Raw genomic sequence first — 18519 nt, 5'->3', positions numbered from 1 at the left:
CGGCGACAGGGCAGGGGCTCAGAAAGAAGGGCAAAGTTGGCCCTGGGCAGCTTCCCACTCAACCTCCAGGGAGCCCACTGGGGAGCCATGGGCTGCTGGACAGCAAACGAGGACGGCTCCTCTGCGGGCCCTGGGCCCTGGAGCAGGGAAGCGCCAGCCACTATCTTGCCATCTCCACTCCTTGTCAGAGCTTGGATTCCATCAGCCCTTATCACAGCACTCATCGTCCCTGGGCCCTGCTTGGCTGGCCCTGACCTGCCCCCACCCCACCCCTGCCTCTACCCTTTGACCCCAGCACACCCCCCCCTCCGTCAGCAGAGCAGGCCTAAGGCTTGTCCCATGGGCTGTGGAGGGCCCCTCCCTACCTCTCCTGCAGGGTGGGGAAGCCCTGGGGACCTTTGACTCTGATCAATTAAGCTGAAGACAGGTGGAAGACACAGGTGGCTGAGGGAGCGCCGGCTGGGGCTGGGGCCGGGGCCAGCAGGGTTCTGTTTGCCCAGCTGTTCACAGGTGCAACCTGGGGTGAACACGGGCTGGGAGTCCTGGGCAAGTAACCTGATTTATGGGGGACTGTTACCCTTTTCCCTTAAAAACACTGTACCTACGTGGCCTTTCTTGCCAGGCAAAGCCCACAGGGTGTCAGGGCCTAGGGAACTGTTAGGAGTGCTCTCTCTCCCCTCCAGGCCACCTCCACCGGGTAAGCAGCAGTCACAGGGCAGCCTGGCTGTCTTGAACCTGTGCCTCCACTGCCCCCTCGTGGCCTGGTCAGGTGCTGCTGCCCCAGTGAGGCCTGATGACAGCAGGGTGGCCTGGGACCCCTGGGCAGCCCCTGCTTCCTCCTGCAGTCCCAGCCGTGAGCGCAGGAGGCAGAACCCCAGCAGCTGGGGAGTTCTCCAGCCTCAAGCTGAATCCAAAACTTTGTCCCGCACACTCAAGACTGCTGTGCTCCAAAGAGGAAGGAGGAGCCGGGACACTGGGAGGAGGGGCTGGGCCACTCGGACTCCAAGCCAGGCTCGAGCCCTTGGGGTCACACAGGACCCGTACTGTGAGACTGGCTCGAGCCCCAGTGGGCCAGACAAGAACCAAGGAGAGCTGGTCACGCCACGTGCTTTACTCCAGCCGTGGAAGGAGAAAGGCCTGTCCCCTTCCCGGCCAGTTCTCCAGGCTGCCTGCACCCTGCCCTCCCTCCCACCCTGGCTTCCGGGGATTCCTGGCGTCCACTCTGGGTTCCCGGTCAGGAGAGGAGGGCCAGGCCCTGGGGTCCGTTCAGCCACGCTGCCGGCTGGTGCGGCAGTGGTGGCTAGGGGCACCGAGGCAAGCCCCGCTGTGTCCTGGAAGCTGACCCTCGCCTGCAGGGGCCCCGAAGCCCCCCAGCTCCCGCGCAGGGCTGTCAGTGGGGCTCTGCCGACTCCTCCCGGTAGGGCCTCTCCTGCACGTGGCTCGTCTGCTCCAGGAGCCACTGGCGCTCGCATGCGCTCATGGTCAGCCTGAGGGTCACCTCCTGGAAGACGCTGCTCACAGCCACCTGTGTGAGCCCAAGAGAGCAGGACTGAGTGGGCACAGCCACACCAGAGCCGCCGCACCCCGGGCCTCCTCCCCCACCCTCCCCAGGGCATCCTTACCGGCTCAAAGTGAAGTTTCCGGAACAGCTTGAGGCTTGGTTCATTTCCTTGCCCGATTTTAGCCTCAAACTTGGTCAGGCCGAGCTTGGTCACTCCTGCCGGAGATGGGGGGAGGGGGGGCGGGATGAGCAGCCAAACAAAGCCCCGCCCCTCCCGGGCCAGCTTACAGTGGGGAACCTGTCACCTGCCCCACCCCCCCAGGCCTGAAGAAGGCTCCTCCGGGACTGGGCCCCTCCCCCGTCATCTGCTCAGCGGCTCTTACCATACGACAGCATCGCAAGAACGGCCTCAGTGCCCAAGCCCTTGCCCCTGCAGCTGGGCTCTAGGAGAGACAACAGCGGTGACGGCAGGCGCCAGGCCCCAGTATGGACACCTGACACCCTTCCACTTAGTCTGGGAGGCTGCAGCCACCGCTCCGTCCTGTGGCTGAGGAAGAGGGGCACACAGGAGGTCAAGGGTGTTCCCACAGGCCTCGGCGTGCAACCCAGGCTGCTGCCTGGTGGGGACAGCCGGTAGCCCCGGTGGGGAGGCTCAGGCAAAGACGGGCACAGTGTGGCAGAGAATTGGAGGGTCCTCTGATGGCGACGGTTAAGCTGGCAAAGTGGTTCAGCGACCTGAGGGCAGGCAGGGCCCGGGGGACACACCTGCAATCATGACCTCGATCTCCCCCAGGGTGGGGTCTCCTGGGTCCGTGAGGAAGAGGTTCACGTCTCCCGCCATGCAGCTCTCCTCGGGGGCACCGGGCTGGGCCTGCCACCTCTCCTTGTCCAGCACAATGAAGGTACACTCTAGGAGGGAGGCGACAGGGTGAGCACCCGCACTCCCAGACCAGAGAGGGGAGGGCGGGTTCCTGCCAGGAGTGCGGGAACCCAGAGGTCCTTCAGCTCGCAACAAAGCTGCGGGGCGGCCTTCAGCTCTCCGTGCTCGCCGAGAGCGGGGGGCGCCACAGGAGGACGGCGCCACTCCAGGCTGAGGCAAGGGGCCTAAATTTACAACCAGAGCCCAGATGCTTTCCGTCTGGATCCTTCCAAGCCGGGTGGAAGGCAGAGGGGAAACAGGCGCATCAGCCGCAGGGACTGGCTCCACCGGGCACACGAGCACAGGCGTTTCTGGCACCTTCCAGACCCGCCGCTGAGTGCTAAGAGGAGGGGGAACCTGAGGCTGCCTGCGGAGCCAGCCCGCCCGGGCCCCGGCCCCCACTGCTCACTGTCGGCGTCCTCCCGCCAGCTGTGCTGCATGGCGTACTCCTGCTCCAGGCTCAGCGGCTCCGAGGCTGTCAGGCGCTGCAGCTCCTCCGACTGCATCCACTCGTGGTACCTGCACAATGCCGTGGCCTTAGACGGGCAGGGCCGACCGAGCGGCACAGACCAGCGGCTTGCTACGACGAGGGGATGGCTGGCAGGGAGAAGAGCCCCCCCCAAAGGCTCCCAGAAGACCCAGAGGGAGGGGTGTGACTGCTCCTGAGACAGCGCCACAGGCAGGCTGGTCCTGCACGAGGAGCAACTGGACAGCTCCCGGTCCTAGGACAGGCAACAGTTCAGGTCCCAAGAACCGAGCCTATTTACGGGCATCAGGGGGATACCCCAATTAGACACAATGACGACCTCCCTTTCTTTCTTACATTTATTTTACATAAAATAATTCCTGGGGACCAGCACTGTAGCATAGCGGGTAAAGCTGCCACCTGCAGTGCTGGCATCCCCTGTGGGCGCTGGTTCTAGTCCCGGCCGCTCCACTTCTGATCCCTGCTAATGCGCCTGGGAAAACAGCACAGGGCTTGGGCCCCTGCACCCACGTGGGAGACCAGGATGGAGTTCCAGGCTCCTGGCTTTGGGCTGGCCCAGCCCTGACCCTTGTGGCCATTTGGGGAGTGAACCAGCAGATGGAAGATCTCTCTCTCTCTCTCTCTCTCTGTAACTTTCATATAAATAAATCAATCTTTAAGAAAAAAAATTCCTCGCTGAAAGGCCAAAAGGAAGGAGAGACCGTGAAAGGGGAGCCCAGGGGTGGGCGGGTCCTGCGGGGACGTCCCCGTCCTCGGCTGTGCCTCCCGTCTCACGCCAAGGCTCCTTCCTCTGCGCTGCGGACGCAGCCCCGCCTGCGGACACAACACCTGGCCCGACAGTTACCTGGGCACGTGCTCCGGGGTGTAGGGCACCAGGGCCACCTTCTTCCCCAGCAGCAAGGTGTTCTGATTCAGCCTCATGGCGGAGACTTCGGGAACCCGCCGGGGCCTCCCGTCCTGCTCCCCTCCCTAGCCCTTCAGAGAGCGCTGGTTAAGGAAAAACAAACTTCAGGGGCCAGGCCAGGCTGCGGCTCGTGCCTTGTCCCTTCCGTCCACTCACTGACCTTCGATCACCAAACCCAGGCACCGAGACTCATCTATGGCCCCGGGCCAGGGACGACAGCCCAGGATCCACGGTCAGCCCGGCCATAAACCCGTTTCCAAGCCTCCTCCCAGCGTCCGCCCTCCCTGACCCCCGGGGGCCGAGGCAGGCTCCTCCCCTTCGCGTGGCGCTCCTGGTTACCCTCCTGGGTCCTCCAGCCACCGGGTCCCGGAACTACCAGACTCACACCCAACCTCAGCCAACGCTGCCCCACCTCTCCCAAACGAGCCACGCTGCCCCGCCGGCCGACCGCCCTGCCCGCATGCGCGTCGCAGCGCACCCGCCCACTTCCGCCACGCAGACGGCGGCCCCGAGGCGCCAATCCCGGTCCCGCCCCTGCGAGGAGGCCAATCCGCTCGCTGCACCCCGCCCGGGGAGTGCGCCGGACAGGTGGGCGCGCGCGCTGGCGCATGCGCGCTGTGGGGGCTGGTGCGGGACAGCTGGCGCCGGGAGCAGCTGAGGGGCCGGAGGCGGCGGCCGGGAGCGGAGCGTGCAGCAGGTGTTGTGGGAGGGCGGGGAGCCCTGGAATGGGGCGCCTGGCTCGGGGCTCCTCCTGGAGGGGCGGGCGAGCGAGAGGCCCGGAGCGGGGCTCTTGAGGAAAGAGGGAGGTTTGAGCGTGGGGGACCCTGAGGCGAGTGGCGGGGCGCAGAGCGGAGGCCCCGCTGGAAAAGGGGAGGCTCTGGGGCGAGGAGCTGGGTTAGCGAGCGGCCTGGGGAAGTCGCCAGCGCCCTGCCGCAGGCAGGAATTAAAGCGGGGACACCGCCCCAGAGGACGCGAGGGTGGGTGAGACCCGGCGACTTCGGGGTCCCGGGAATGATTTGGAGCCCGAGCCGTGGAGGGCATCCGGCTGTGCACAGAGCGGTGCGAAGCCGGGACGCCGAGGTTTCCCCGGAGGCGCTGAGAGCCCGTGATCGGAGGACAGAGGTGGGGCGTCTGTCTGCAGGGCTCCCCCACCCCGGCGTCCCCCCCCGAAAGCTGAAGTCTGCCTTTTCGTCTTAGGGAGCTGCAGCCGCCGCCGCCCACTGCGCAGGACGACCCGGCGCTTGGAAATGGCGGGTGACATCACGGACTCCGGGGAGCTCTATTCTCCCTACGTGAGTTTTATTTTCGGGCCCCGGGGTGCTCCCGGCTTCCAGAGAAGCACGCCGCTTCCTGGGGACTGCGCCAGCGAGAGCCGCTGCGTGGGTCACCCCGGGGAAGGCAGGACCCGGGAGCCCGAGGGAGCAGCAGGTGCATCGGCCGCTGTGGTGGCTCGGGGCTGGAGTCAGGCTCACCCGCCTCGTCCGGGCTCCTGGAGTTGGCTTGCTTCCTCCCAGAATCCTCCTGTCGGGGCTGCCAGCGTCCTGAGCCCCGCAGGTGCAGCCCTGACAGCTGCTGAGGTCTCGGCGGTCTGAGACTACTTTGCTCTCTAGCTGCGTTGCACAACTTGGACAGTCTTGGGTGGCGCAAGAGGCAGTGAAACTCGCAAAGACTTCCAGTTGCGCTCTGCTGGAGGCTGCAATTAGAGCAATTAGCGCGACTGATTTCTCCCCACCTGGGGCTAGGTTACCCCCGTGCCCCCGCACACCCCACCCCCACGCACAGGCTCAGTTTATCTTCTCTGTGGACCGTGCAGGTGGCCACGGTTGCTCCATCACAGGGCCCTCCTGCCCGGCTACCCGGCCGGAGGAGACAGCGCAATGATCGAATGATTGACTCATGCAGGGGAAAGCGGCAAGGCCCTGGGTGGCAACGGTCTCCTTTCTAGAACGTTCTGCCCGGCTCTGGACGTCCCTTCCTAGCCTGGGGGCTCTGCTGTGTCTCTGCTGCCTTCACGGGCTGTAGCGTTGCCGTGTGATGGATGAGGAAGTGTTTCTTAGAACAACTGGAAAAGCTCCTTGCTGTCTCCAGGGGCTTCCTTTTGGGTCTGTGCCATTGATGTGCAGGGACAAGGCCTGCCTCTGTGACGTGTCAGGGGGGGTCTTTGCGGTGTGCCCCTCCTTGGGACAGTCGTGTGCCGGCTCCCAGCCTCCTGGGACCAGCAGTGAAATGTCACTGCCATCCGAAAAAGTCACCACAGCCCCTGCTTTTTGTCACAACATCCAGACTTAGAGATGAGGAAATGAGTCATTTCTCCAACAGTTCTGGAAGGCAGACGCTGCGGGGCCCCCCTCGCGTGTGTCTCCAGCTGTTCCCGTGGCCGGCTCACGTGGCAGCTGGAGCAGTGAGGCCTGCATACTTAGTTGGGTTCTGCTTTTTTCTTTATTTTCCTCTTGTATTTCCTGCATATTTATTTTGCTGGGGGTCTTTGCTTGAGGGCCAGCTCTGGACATCTGCCATAAGAGGTGTGTGTGTTCTGGTGTTGCTGGTGGAGGGAGATGCGGGGGAAAGACGCGTGGTGACTGGGACGACGGGGAGTGACCGGGGCTGGTGGGCAGGGCTTCAGAGGAAGGATGCACCTTCCCCGTGAGTGTTCCTCAGCTCAGCCCCGCGACAGTGATTTTATTTTTTTAAGACTGATTTATTAAGTTGAAAAGCAGAGTTAGAAACCGAGAGAGAGAGATCTCCCATCCTCTGATTCACTCCCCAAGGGCTGGGCCAGGTGGAAACCAGGAGCCAGGAACTCAGTCGGGGTCCCTCATGGGGGTGGCGGGGGCTCAAGGAGTTGGGCCACCTTCCACTGCTTTCCAGGTGCATTAGCAGGGAACTAGGTCAGAAGCGGAGCAGCCAGGACTTGAACCAGCTTTCATATGGATGCCGGCACTGCAGGCGCCGGCTTTACCCACCAGGCCACAGTGCCAACCCCAGGGAGAATTATTCTTGATCCCCGGTGAGACCAGAGAAGGGCTTATCACCCCCAACCCCACATTACACCCGTGCGCCCCTGAATTCCCCTGGCCGAGCGCAGTGTGGACACAACCCTGCCTTGGCTGCCTTGGGAGACCAAGATACCAGGCACCTCTTCATACAAGTGCATCAGCCAACCCGGGGCTGTTCCGAGTCGAAGCCCGTCCTTGGCTCTGCGTTGTCCCGTGGGGGCTGTGTCCCTCCGGGCGCCCAGGGTGTTTGTGACAGGCGGAGTAGCTCGGGAGGCTCAGACGCCACACCGTCTCCAGGGCAGTGCTGCACACGGCCTGTGTCCCCAGAGTGACGGGGGCAGGAAGTCTCCTTCCCCAGTTACTGGTACCAGGAGTGGCTTAGGGCCAAAGTGGCCGTGTGATCGGGGTACGGGCGGGGTGGCCCACAGCTGGCAGCAGGGTCGGGCCACTACTGCTCTTTAGGGGGAGATGGTCCTTGTTTCACTGCCCTAAATCCTGGTCAGTGCTTCCACGTCGTCAGCTGCCTTCAGTGTCCTTTCCCAGTAGTGAGAGGGCACGCTGCTGTTGAAAGACACTGGTAGGGCCGGCGCCGCGGCTCACTAGGCTAATCCTCCGCCTGCGGCGCTGGCACCCCGCATTCTAGTCCCCGTCGGGGCGCCGGATTCTGTCCTGCTTGCTCCTCTTCCAGTCCAGCTCTCTGCTGTGGCCGGGGGGGAGGGCAGTGGAGGATGGCCCAAGTGCTAGGGCCCTGCACCCCATGGGAGACCAGGAGGAAGCACCTGGCTCCTGCCTTCGGATCGGTGCAGCGTGCCGGCCACAACGCGCCGGCCATAGCGGCCACTTGGGGGGTGAACCAACAGAAAAAGGAAGACCTTTCTCTTTGTCTCTCTCTCTCACTCTCTCACTGTCTGACTCTGCCTGTCCAAAAAAAAAAAAAAAAGTAAAGACACTGGTGATGCCTGAGTGCTGTGACGTGGGTGACGCTGCCGGATGGGAGGTGGGGCGGGGAGAGTGCTGCTCTCACCTCCTGGGGCACGGGGCAGCAGGGACCTTGCCTCCTGCAGTTCAGCCCAGGGCAAGAGTCGAGGACTGGGAGAAGCTTGGTTCTGCTCGCGAGCTTAGGTCTTTGCGTGGTCTGCAGGAGGCCCTGACTCCTCCGCTGTCCGCCCCGCTTCCCGGGAGGCTGGCTCCACGCAGCAGCCACCTGACCAGCAGAAGAGAATGTCTCCTTTCTCTTCCTCCTTCCCCGCGGCGCCTCCTGACCTGGCCCGTGCCGGCCCACGTCCACGTATCTGTTCCTTGTGCTCAGTCCATACCAGTTACCTTCAGCGAGGGTCGGGACATCTGCGTTACCCGCAGCGTCCCTGGGCCTGTGCTTGCAGCAAAGCAAGACAAAAATGCTCCCCTGTTTCTGCCCCCACTGCCAGCACTTTATTCTGGATTAAGTTCTTTGTACGGTTCTCAAGTTTCTTTTTCTTTTTTTTTTCTTTTATTTATTTATTTATTTATTGACAGGCAGAGTGGACAGTGAGAGAGAGACAGAGAGAAAGGTCTTCCTTTTTTCCATTGGTTCACCCTCCAATGGCTGCTGCGGCCGGCGCACCACACTGATCCGAAGGCAGGAACCAGGTGCTTCTCCTGGTCTCCCATGTGAGTGCAGGGCCCAAGCACCTGGGCCATCCTCCACGGCACTCCCGGACCACAGCAGAGAGCTGGCCTGGAAGAGGGGCAACCGGGACAGAATCCGGCGCCCCGACTGGGACAAGAACCCGGTGTGCTGGCGCCGCAGGCGGAGGATTAGCCTATTGAGCCGTGGCGCCAGCCAAGTTTCTTTTTCACAGATAAATTTGAAATTTTTCTTGGGAACTTTTTTTTTAAAGGATTTATTTATTTGAAAGGCAGCGGCAGAGAGAGAGGTCCTCCATCTGCTGGTTCACTCCCCAAGTGGCCACAATAGCTGGGGCTGGGCCAAAGCCAGGAGCCTGGAACTCCATCCAGATCTCCCACGTGGGTGCCAGGGGCCCAGTACTTGGGCCATCTTCCACTGCTTTCCCAGGCACTTTAATAGGGAGCTGGGTTGGAAGTGGAGCAGCCGGGACTCGAAACAGCGCCATATGGGATGCTGACATTGCAGATGGCGGCTTCACCTGCTATGCTACAGTGCTGGCCCCTGGGAGCAGGCTTATTTTATTGTCTCTGTCCCTAGCAATGGTTCTCAACTGGCGTTCATCTTGTCACTAGAGGACAAATTTAACAATGTCAGAAGACACTATGACTGGCCTGGTAGCATTGGTTGGGGGGGAGTTGTTACTGGCAACCAGTGGCCAGATGCTGTGGGTGCTATTGAATGTCCTACAGTGCACAAAGAACAACCCGCCCCTACATGTCAACAGTGCCCAGGTTGGGAAACCTTAATCTGTAGTAGACCTTTGACCTTTCGCATCCCAAAACCTGCAGGCATTCCTGAGTTTACAAATGCTTCCTGGGTGGCTTACCTGCCCATAAAACTTTTGCCCGCGAGCCTCTTTGCTTTATCTTTTCTTCCGTCATAAGAACCATCACTACCTGGTTGAACCGTTTTCTATAAAGATCAAGTTTTGATCCCTTGTAGAAATGGCAAGCCGAGAACAAAGCTGCAGCGAGATCAGCTGTCAGGTGGGCAACTGGGGTCTTTTCTGTGGGTGCCCTGCTTAAAACCCCCTGAAATACCGAGCCCCCATCCAGGAGGCCTCTGCAATGTCTGACTCCAGCCCCACTGTGGCCGGTCTTGCCGTGCCTCAGCCGCACCAGCCTCTGGAAGCTCCTGGAATGTCCCTGCCTCTTTCCCACCCCAGGCCTTTGTCCCAGGAAGTCCCTGACCTGGGCAGTACCTGCTCATCCCTCAGGTCCCAGCCTGAATGGCACCACGAGGCCATCCCTGAGTGCCCTCTGTGTAAATGCACCCCTCGCTCTTTGTCCTGGCACCCTCTCTTGTCTTCACAGTGGTTCTTTCAAGCTGTGGTCATGATCTGTCTGCCTGTCTCCCTTATTTGTTTGAGAGGCAGAGCTCCCGTCTGCTAGCTTGTTCTCTAAAGACCACGAGGTCCAGAGCTGGGCTGGGCCGAGGCGGAAGCTGGGCACTGGGAACTCTGTCCAGGTCTCCCACATGGGTCGCAGGAACCAGTTTACTTGGCCATCACCTGCTGTCTCCCAGGGCCCACACTAGCAGGAGCTGGGGTCAGGAGCTAGAGCAAGGAGTCGAAGCCAGGCACTCCCGTGTGGGGTTTGGGCATCTTCACTGCCAGGCCGAACACCTGCCTCTCCTATCCCTGTTGCTTGTCTCCTCCTCTTTGAGGTCAGGGGCCAGTCTGTGTGTGTTCACCGTCACATCCCCAGCTCTGAGCCCAGGGTCTTTCCCAGAGGGCTCTCAGCTGAGCATACAAGTGAACTAGTTGGGTGACCCTGCACCCTCGAACACACCAGCCTCAGAGTGCCAGTGGTTGAAACCAGCCCCAGCCGTGAGCACAGGTGAGTTTGTTGTAGGCCGTCCATCACCCTTGGTCAGAAGGCCGGCAGTGAGCCCCGGGCCCTGCGTCCCATCCTGCCAGCTTATTCCATCTGCACTGCCCTGAGCCAGGAGCATCATGGCCTGGCCATGCCGGGATCTACTAAATGCTGTAGGAAGAGCACTCAGACTTGTACTCCTTCGTGAGATCAAATGGCGATGCTGACACCTGAAACTACACACACGGCAGGCTCACACCAGAGGTAGCCTGGTGACTCCTATCCTTAGGCACCTGTGGCATGCAGAAGTGGCCACAGCAAGACTCCGATTAGACACAGGGGAAAAGAAATGCAGTCTTCCCAGCACCTGCGGGAGGCAGGCCCCGGACCCCCGTGGACAGAACAGACAGAAACCCTGGAGGCTCAAGGCCCTTATAAAGTGGCAGAACATTTGCATGTAACCTCCCACACATCCTCTTGTATCCTTCACATCACCCGTGGACTGCCTGACAACTGTAAATGCCATGTATGTGATCCTTACATTGTTTAGGAAATCGTGACAAGGACAAAGACTACTGTTCACCTTTTTTTTTTTTAATGTGTTTTATCCATGGTTGTGTGACTTTGTGGACGCATAGCCCAGGGCTATGGGGCCTCCTCTACCAGCATCTGAAACCCAGGTGGGGAATAAGAAGTCTTTGTTTAAATTGATTTAAGATTTCTTTATTGGGGCCAGCACTGTGGTGTAGTGGTTAAAGCTGCTGCCTGCAGTGCCGGCATCCCATACGGGTACCAGTTCAAGTCCTGGCTGCTCCACTTCCAATCCAGCTCTCTGCTATGGCCTGGGAAAGCAGTAGAAGATGGCCTAAGTCCTTGGGCCCTGCATCCACATGGGAGACCCAGAAGAAGCTCCTGGTTTCGAATTGGCCCAGCTCTGGCTATTGTGGCCATCTGGGGAGTGAACCAGCAGATGGAAGACCTCTCTGTCTCTATGTCCCTGCCTTCCTGTAACTCTTTCAAATAAATAAATAAATCTTTGTAAAAAAAAAACAAAAAAGATTTATTTACTTGCTGTATTTTTTTAAAGATTTATTTTATTTTTGAAAGGCAGAGCTATAGAGAGGGAGAGACAGAGATTGAGAGAGAGATCTTCCATCTACTGGTTCACCCCCCAAATGGCTACAACAGCCAGGGCTGAGCCAGGCCAAAGCCAGGAGCCAGGAGCTTCATCCGGGTCTCTCACATGGGTGACAGGCAGTGGCCCAAGCACTTGGGCCAGCCCCCTGCTTTCCCAGGAGCATTAGCAGAGAACTGGATCAGAAGTGGAGCAGCCAGTATTCAGACCGGTGCCCGTGTGGGACACTAGCAGTGGCTTTACCTGCTACGCCGCAGCGCTGGCCCTGGAATAAGAATTCGAAAGTTTGAAGCAAGATAAATTTGGGAGACTGGGAAGGGCTTTGTAGTGGCTAGAGCATTTGGATGGAGCCTAAGGCCTGGGTGAGAGTTGAGGGGTTGGAAAGGAGATGGAGGAGGGCTTGGTGCCCTGTGCAAGGGTAAATGTGCTGTGGGCAGAACTGTCTCTTGTCAAGAGGAAGTCCCCCCACCCCATCCAGCATGCAGATGGGAAGCCTGCCCTCTCTCTCTGTGTCTCTCTCTTAAGATTTCTGTATTTGGACCAGATCTCTGCTGTGGCCAGGGAGTGCAGTGGAGGATGGCCCAAGTGCTTGGGCCCTGCACCCCATGGGAGACCAGGATAAGTACCTGGCTCCTGCCATCGGATCAGCGCGGTGCGCCAGCTGCAGTGCGCCAGCCGCGGCGGCCATTGGAGGGTGAACCAACAGCAAAGGAAGACCTTTCTCTCTCTCTCTCTCTCTCACTTTCCACTCTGACTGTCAAAAATTAAAAAAAAAAGAAAAAAGATTTCTGTATTTGTTTGAAAGGCAGAGTGAGTGACAGAGAGAGAGAGGTCTTCCATCCACTGCTTCACTCCCCCAGTGGCCACAATGGCCAGGGCTGGGGCTGAGGCCTGGAGCCCCATCTTGGTCTCCCTTGTAAGTAGCAAGTGCTTCGGCCATCTGCTGCTTTCCCAGGCACATTAGCAAGAAGGTGGGTCAGAAACCGAGCCACTGGGACTCAAAGCAGCGCTCCAATATGGGATTTGGCATTGCAAACGGCGGTGTTACCTGCTGTGCCACAACACTAGCCCCAAAGCCGGTCTCTCTCTGGTCATCACCCTGTCCCTCCATCCTCCCCAGCTAGGCCCCAGGGTCGTGGTTGACAGTCACTCTCTCTGCCTCTTCATGCTTAAAATAATCTGATTGAGGCTGGGAAAAGTGGCCTCACTTTGTGTGTTTGATCACCAGTTCAGCACATGCATATCTTAGAAACATCAAAAAAATATAGAAAAGTGCATCTTTCTAAGAATGGGAAGTGAAAAATGAGACATGGGTGGGCATTGCCAGAGAGTCAGTGTTTGTTGTTTTTAAACGAACAGAAACAGGCGGTAAAGCAAACGCTGAGTCAACCCGTTTAGCATACAGGAAGAGCAAGTGGGAGTCAACCGCGGTCTCCAGGCTGGGAGATTCGCTGGCACTGTGAAGAGGAACAGGAGCCGGGGGCGGCCAGGGAAGACTGAGTGGCACTGGGATGTGGAAGGGCGGGAAGGAGGCCACTAGAGGGCTGTTCAGGCGGAGGAGACGAGCCAGCGGTGCTCCTGAGGTCGGCAGAGGGGTTGGTGCTGTAACAAACTCAGTCATTTCTGTCCGGCTGGGGTAGTTATAGCCAGAGGGCCAGGCTGGGTGCCATGGAAAAGTGGTTGAAGAGAGTCCGCTAATGGCAGAGTGAGAGGAAGATAATAAAGACTGAGAAACCCACTGGGTTTGACAAACAGGAGGTCATTGATGATTTTTAAGAGTGGAGCGGGGGCAGCCAGCGCTGTGGCACAGCAGGTTAAGCCTCTGCCTGCACCACTGGCATTCCATGTGGGCGCTGGTTTGAGGCTCAGCTCCTCCGCTTTCAATCCCGCTCCCTGCTAATGGCCTGGGAAAGAGGTGGAGGATGGCCCAAGGGCTTGGGCCCCCACATCCATGTGGGAGACCCGGAGGAGCCTCCTGGCTTCAGCCTGACCCAGTCCCTGCCGTTTCAGCCATTTGGGGAGTGAACCATGGATGAAAATTCTCTCTCATTCTGTTTCCTCCTCCATCTGTATCTCTGCTTTTCAAATAAATAAAAAATAAATCTTAAAAAAAAAAGTCCTGGCCAGCACCGTGGCTCAATAGGCTAATCCTCCGCCTGCAGCGCCGGCACACCGGGTTCTAGTCCCGGTCGGGGCGCCGGATTCTGTCCCGGTTGCCCCTCTTCCAGGCCAGCTCTCTGCTGTGGCCAGGGAGTGCAGTGGAGGATGGCCCAAGTGCTTGGGCCCTGCACCGCATGGGAGACCAGGAGAAGCACCTGGCTCCTGGGTTCGGATCAGCCCGATGCGCCGGTCACAGCGCACCGGCCGTGGCAGCCATTGGAGGGTGAACCAACGGTAAAGGAAGACCTTTCTCTCTGTCTCTCTCTCGCTGTCTACTGTGCCTGTCAAAAAAATAAGAAGAAAAAAAGTCCTGGGGCAGAAAAATGAAGTGTGGGGACTTGGAGATGAAGGCAGCATGTGTTGTGGGTGAGTTTACAAAGGGGAGGTGGGGATCATATTTTAAATGGCTCAAGGCAGTTTGTATGCAGAGGAGGGAGCCAGAGGGAAGAGAGAATCCAGCAGGATGGGATGGACCCAGAAGTCCAAGTGCAAGTCGTAGCCTCCTCCAGGAACAAGGACGTGCTCTCCACAAAGGCAGGCAGCAAGGATGAAGACACCCATTTTTGTTGATTTTTAATTTTTTATTATTTATTTTTATCTACTTGAAGGGCAGAGAGATCTTCCATTTACTGGGTCACTGCCCAAATGCCTGCAATAGGCAGGGCTGGGCCAAGCCAGAGCCGGGAGCCCAGAACTCCATTCAGGCCTCCCAAGCACTTGAGCTGTCATCCGCTGCCTCCCAGGATGCACTGGCCAGAAGCTGGATCAGAAGCACAGTAGCCCGGGCTCCAGCCAGGCGCCCAGTGTGGGACGCAGGCACCCCACGTGGCAGCTTAACCCGTGGCACCGCAATGCCCACCTCGAAGACACCGATTTTTGGAGCCAGGAAGGAGTGAGACTTTGGGTGCACATCAGACGGCCCAGTGCCCCCCATAAAGTAGGAAATGGAGCCTTCACCTCCGAGTGCTGGGGACCGCAGGCCTGGGGCTTTGAAGAATGAGGTTCGGAGCAGTCACTGTGGGAAATGCCAGGGCGTCCCCTTGAGGAACAGGGAGCTCCTGCTGCTCCCCTAGGTGAAGGAGCCCTTTGTTGCGGGACCTGCCCCAGGGAACCGAGGAGCGCAGGTGCTGGGCCTCCGCGGAGCCTGGGTTTCCAGTAGGGTTGGGGAGGAAGAGGCAGGTGGGGCATGCTCAGTGGGACCAGCGGGTGGGGCTCAGAATGGTACTGAAACCAGGAGCCTGGAGCCTCCCCCTCCCCCTCCCCCTCCCCCTCCCCCTCCCCCTCCCCCTCCCCCACTCTGCCTCTCAAATAGATAAAACTTTAAAAACAAAAACTAAGTGATGCCCACCTGGGGAAGGGGAGCGCCTCGTGACAGAGCAGGGGTCCACGGTGGAGATCCTGAGAGGGGAATGAGTGTGCCAGACCGGGCAGGAGGCGAGGTGGCTGCAGTGGGAGCAGAGCCGGGATCCCCCAGCAGCAGCCCGACGGGCCACCCCAGGGTTGGCTGCGGCTGGAGGGGACTTGCTGCTAATGGCAGTGGGGTTTCCTTGGGGGTGACTGCCCACGCATGTCGACAGTAGTAAAACCCACTGAATTGAAAGGGTGCGTTTTATGGTACATGAGTGATTTTTTCTTTTTTTCATAAAACTCCCTGATGTTGGTACGGGGCGGTGGCTAGGAAAAGCGCAGTGCAAATATCAGTGTCCTGGAGGACAGCCGCAAGGGTGGGTGGGTGGAGCTCAGCTGTCTTGGAAGCCTGGGAGTTCCTTTGAGGTGTGTGTTCCGGGCACCCTCGTGCCTGGCTGTGTCCCCAGGAGGTGTGCGGTTGAGCACTAACACCTGTGGTGAGGGTTTGAACAATCACAGATGCTTGGCGGGTGGCAGGGATGACAGCAGTCGCAGACCCAGGCTGGCCCTCGGAGACCGTCCAGGAGCTGGTGTTTGGCTGCCCGACACCTGGCCGCTGGGCCGGCCCCATAGGGTCCAGGTGCGGTTCTCCCTTCTCTCCTGCCTCCCTACCTGAGCGCCAGCTGTGGCCTCCCCGGTGGCGCTGTCTCCCAGGGCGGTCCCTGGGAGCTGCTGGGGCAGAAGCCAGTCTGTTTCTGGGCTTGAGTGTCCTTCCTGTTGCTTCCAGGTGGGGCTGGTGTACATGTTTAACCTCATCGTGGGCACGGGCGCGCTCACCATGCCCAAGGCCTTCGCCACGGCCGGGTGGCTGGTCAGCCTCCTCCTGCTGCTGTTCCTGGGCTTCATGAGGTAAGAGGCTGGGGGAGGCTGTCGCAGGGGCCTGGGGTGCCCGATCTCTTTCTGAACAGGTGGGTGCTTGAGGGGTGGGAGGTGTCTGTCTCCAGGGTGACCGGGCGCAGGAGGGCAGATACAGAGTTCCTGCGGTGTCTGCTGGCCGGGCAGTGGCACAACTGGAGCAGATAAAACTCAGACATCTGATAGGCCTGGAGAGTGTGGCCGCACGCTGGCTGCTCTGTGCTGTCTATGCTGTGAGCTTTCTGGTTCTGCTCACTGAGAAAAATCCCACCTAGCCACGGAGAAAGACTCTGACCCACGATTTAGGTGATAAAGGAGTCATTTTGTGACTCAGGATTTGCCTGGGGTGAGTCACAAAGCAAGCATCAGTGGTGAATGACCTCACCCGCCTGGGGCCTCCCCACACCTTCGGGGCGCCTGCTTCTTGAGCCAGGTGTGTGGGAGTCACCAGCAGGTGCCTTGTATGGGGGGGAGGGCTCAGTTCCACTCGAGGTCACTCTGAGGGCTTCCACGTGTGGGTCTGAGATAGTTTTGCAAGTACTGCAGGCCAGGTGCTCCCAGGCCCCCTGGCCAAGCCAGGTCTGCAGCAAAGAGGGAGAAAGGAATGCCTGGAGACACTCCCAGAGCTCCTCCCCCGGGAGCAAGGGGCGGCGCGGCTCTGTGCCTCCCAGTGACCAGTGTGCCTCACGGTACAGACGGATCCCTGCCCGGGCAAAGCTGAGTTTATGTTGTGGGGAGACCAGCAGGTAGTTAGGAAGCAGTGGAAGGCGATGAGTCACGTGGGAAAAAAGAAAGTGCAGGGCAGGGTGCAGGGCAGGGGTGACTCAGTTTCGAGCAGCGTGGCCGGGCCGTGGAGGGCAGGAGGAAGGCGCCAGGGAAGCTGAGCCCGGAGGAGGCTGTGGTTTCCAGGTTCTTGTGTGAGGTGCTGGAGTGGCCCTGGGGTGCGGGCTGCTGGTGGCCTGCAAGCCCTGGCTGCCGAGAGCTCTGGGAGTCCCCTTTAAAGGACCTTCGCGGCAGCCACCGAGCGGGGGGTGGTTCCTGGGCGCCCCTGTCGCAGCCCCTCCTCACGCAGCTCATCCCTGTTGAACATGATCAACGAGTTGGTTCTCTGCAGCCCCGAGCAGTCTCTTGATGCCTTAATTAAGATGGATTTTAGTTTTACTTCCAAAGAGAAGGGAAAAGCTAAAGCCCTGAAAATGGTCACTTAAGCAAGATAATGAGAAACCTCTCAGCGGCGCTGGGGGCGGAGGGAGTGGGAGTTCCAGGGCTGGCTCCCCTCCCCCACCAGAGGGGGCTTGGTTGTGGCTCCTTGCTGCAGCCACCTGACTGTGGAGGCGGCCAGGGGCAGGGGTCAGCCCTCTAGGAGGGCGGTCCAGGCAGGCACCCTGCTGACCTCAGGAAAGAGACACACAAAGGCTCATCCCCAGTGTCGTGGCCGGCTTGGATTCCTGGCTCAGGTCTTGCAGCCCGCCCCTGCGTCTCCCGCTGAGGTTCTCCCAAAGGAAAGCCAAAGGTGACTTTTCCCCTCTAGTCGACTTCCAGGCGAGCGTCTGGTCCCCTCTCCCAGTGCCCCTCTTGGTTGGGGCTCCTGTTACTCAGAGCCAGAGAATCCGGAAGGTAAAAGCCCTGCCCGCGCCAAGTTTCCTTTTCAATTACCCATGCCCGCACTCCGTCCGTCTGTGGATGCGATCCGGAGCCGACCGCCTGTCTGTGTCCTAGCAAGGACAGGAGAGCTGCCCGCCGTCCTTACAGAAGCCGTGGGGGCCCTTTGGGAACCGCCTCCTCCAGCAGCTCAGAGCCTCATGTCCTGTCTGTCCCCAGCAGACCCTGCGTCCTGTCCCCGTGTCACCTCTCGCTGCCCCCAGCTCACTCCCTCGCATCGGCTTGTTTCTCTGTAACCTCTCCCATGCATGGGAAATAGTCCGCGCACAAGCCGTCGGGTGTGCACATGCACACGTTTTACCAGGCGAGACCTCTTGAAAGTTCTCTAGGGAGCCACTCAGGAGAGAATGCTCGGTGCTGGCCGCCCGCCGCTTTTCCTTCGTCTCCCGCGCTGCTGCCTCTGGCAGTTAACACCTGGCCTCCCCTGCAGCTTCGTGACCACCACCTTCGTGATCGAGGCCATGGCCGCGGCCAACGCACAGCTCCACTGGAAGAGGATGGAGAGCCACAAGGTGGGTGCATCGCCCCTGTCCCTGAGCTGTGCCTCTGCTCAGTCCTGTACCCAGGGCCGACCTTGGCCGCCAGCGCCCCCCGGAGCCTTGCCCCGGGCTGAGGCCCAGAGCAGAGCAAGCCGAGAGCGTGAACACAGCCTCCACCGAGTCCACGTCGTGGCTGCACGCCCCCGCCCCTGCGAGTGCCAGCTCAGCCCTGAACCTTCGTGCCTGGGAGCCCTGCTGACTGTGCCCCTGCAGTGGGGACGTTTGAGAGCCTCCTGGTCAACACCTCCTAGAAAGGAAGAACAGAGGCCGTGGGCTTGCCTTGTGCCGTGCATTTTCTGTGGCTGTAGACTGCTTCTCTCCTCCTTCCCCTCCCCCCTCCCCCCTCCCCACCCCCAACCCTCAGGAGGAGGAAGACGACGACTCCTCCACGGCCTCAGACAGCGACGTTCTCGCCCAGGACAGCTACGAGCGGGCGGAGAGACGGCCCATCCTGTCTGTGCGTAAGTCTTG

General features: G+C 59.9%; 2 protein-coding genes across 10 annotated transcripts in view; one reads left to right on the top strand and one right to left on the bottom strand.

The window, feature by feature from the left end:
- Positions 1-1096: 1096 nt before the first annotated feature.
- NAT9 (N-acetyltransferase 9) lies at positions 1097-5396 on the bottom strand. Of its 8 annotated transcripts, none has more exons than XR_016223976.1 (7): positions 3972-4217; positions 3752-3894; positions 2830-2939; positions 2267-2410; positions 1885-2048; positions 1623-1717; positions 1097-1525 (listed from the first exon to the last, which is right to left on the bottom strand). XR_016223976.1 is itself a non-coding variant. In XM_002723583.6 (7 exons), the coding sequence occupies exons 2-7, from the start codon at positions 3826-3828 to the stop codon at positions 1391-1393; spliced, it is 621 nt and encodes a 206-aa protein (XP_002723629.3). In that variant the 5' UTR covers positions 3829-3894; positions 3972-4306; the 3' UTR covers positions 1097-1390. The 8 variants fall into 8 exon arrangements, 7 of the variants coding, with proteins under 7 accessions (XP_002723629.3, XP_008250356.3, XP_008250355.3 ...); XM_002723583.6 differs by having other exon boundaries at positions 1885-1944; positions 3972-4306; XM_008252134.5 differs by lacking the exon at positions 3972-4217 and adding an exon at positions 4224-4295 and having other exon boundaries at positions 1885-1944.
- SLC38A12 (solute carrier family 38 member 12) overlaps positions 4352-18519 on the top strand; it is a 57609-nt gene continuing 43441 nt past the window's right edge. The window contains exons 1-5 of one of the 2 annotated variants that reach the window (XM_008252132.5): positions 4352-4508; positions 5009-5103; positions 15720-15841; positions 17940-18021; positions 18413-18509. In XM_008252132.5, the coding sequence (XP_008250354.3) occupies positions 5059-5103; positions 15720-15841; positions 17940-18021; positions 18413-18509 (346 nt within the window). In that variant the 5' untranslated portion in view covers positions 4352-4508; positions 5009-5058. Of the gene's footprint in view, positions 4509-5008; positions 5104-13890; positions 13952-15719; positions 15842-17939; positions 18022-18412; positions 18510-18519 lie in introns of those variants that run through there. The other variant, XM_089317680.1, reaches the window with a different exon arrangement.

The sequence above is a fragment of the Oryctolagus cuniculus genome, chromosome 17 (assembly GCF_051225735.1).
Source record: "Oryctolagus cuniculus isolate XC-2025 breed Fujian yellow rabbit chromosome 17, ASM5122573v1, whole genome shotgun sequence".
Taxonomy (NCBI): domain Eukaryota; kingdom Metazoa; phylum Chordata; class Mammalia; order Lagomorpha; family Leporidae; genus Oryctolagus; species Oryctolagus cuniculus.
Note: the sequence above shows the minus strand (reverse complement) of the source record. Positions and strands in the feature narration are given on the sequence as shown.

Coding starts and splice junctions, on each gene's coding strand:
- NAT9 (XM_002723583.6), bottom strand. CDS start 3,828: ATGAGGCTGAATCAGAACACCTTGCTGCTGGGGAAGAAGGTGGCCCTG. Junction 2,940..3,751: donor ACCCCGGAGCACGTGCCCAG/GTAACTGTCGGG, acceptor GGCATTGTGCAG/GTACCACGAGTGGATGCAGT. Junction 1,526..1,622: donor GGAAACTTCACTTTGAGCCG/GTAAGGATGCCC, acceptor GGGCTCACACAG/GTGGCTGTGAGCAGCGTCTT.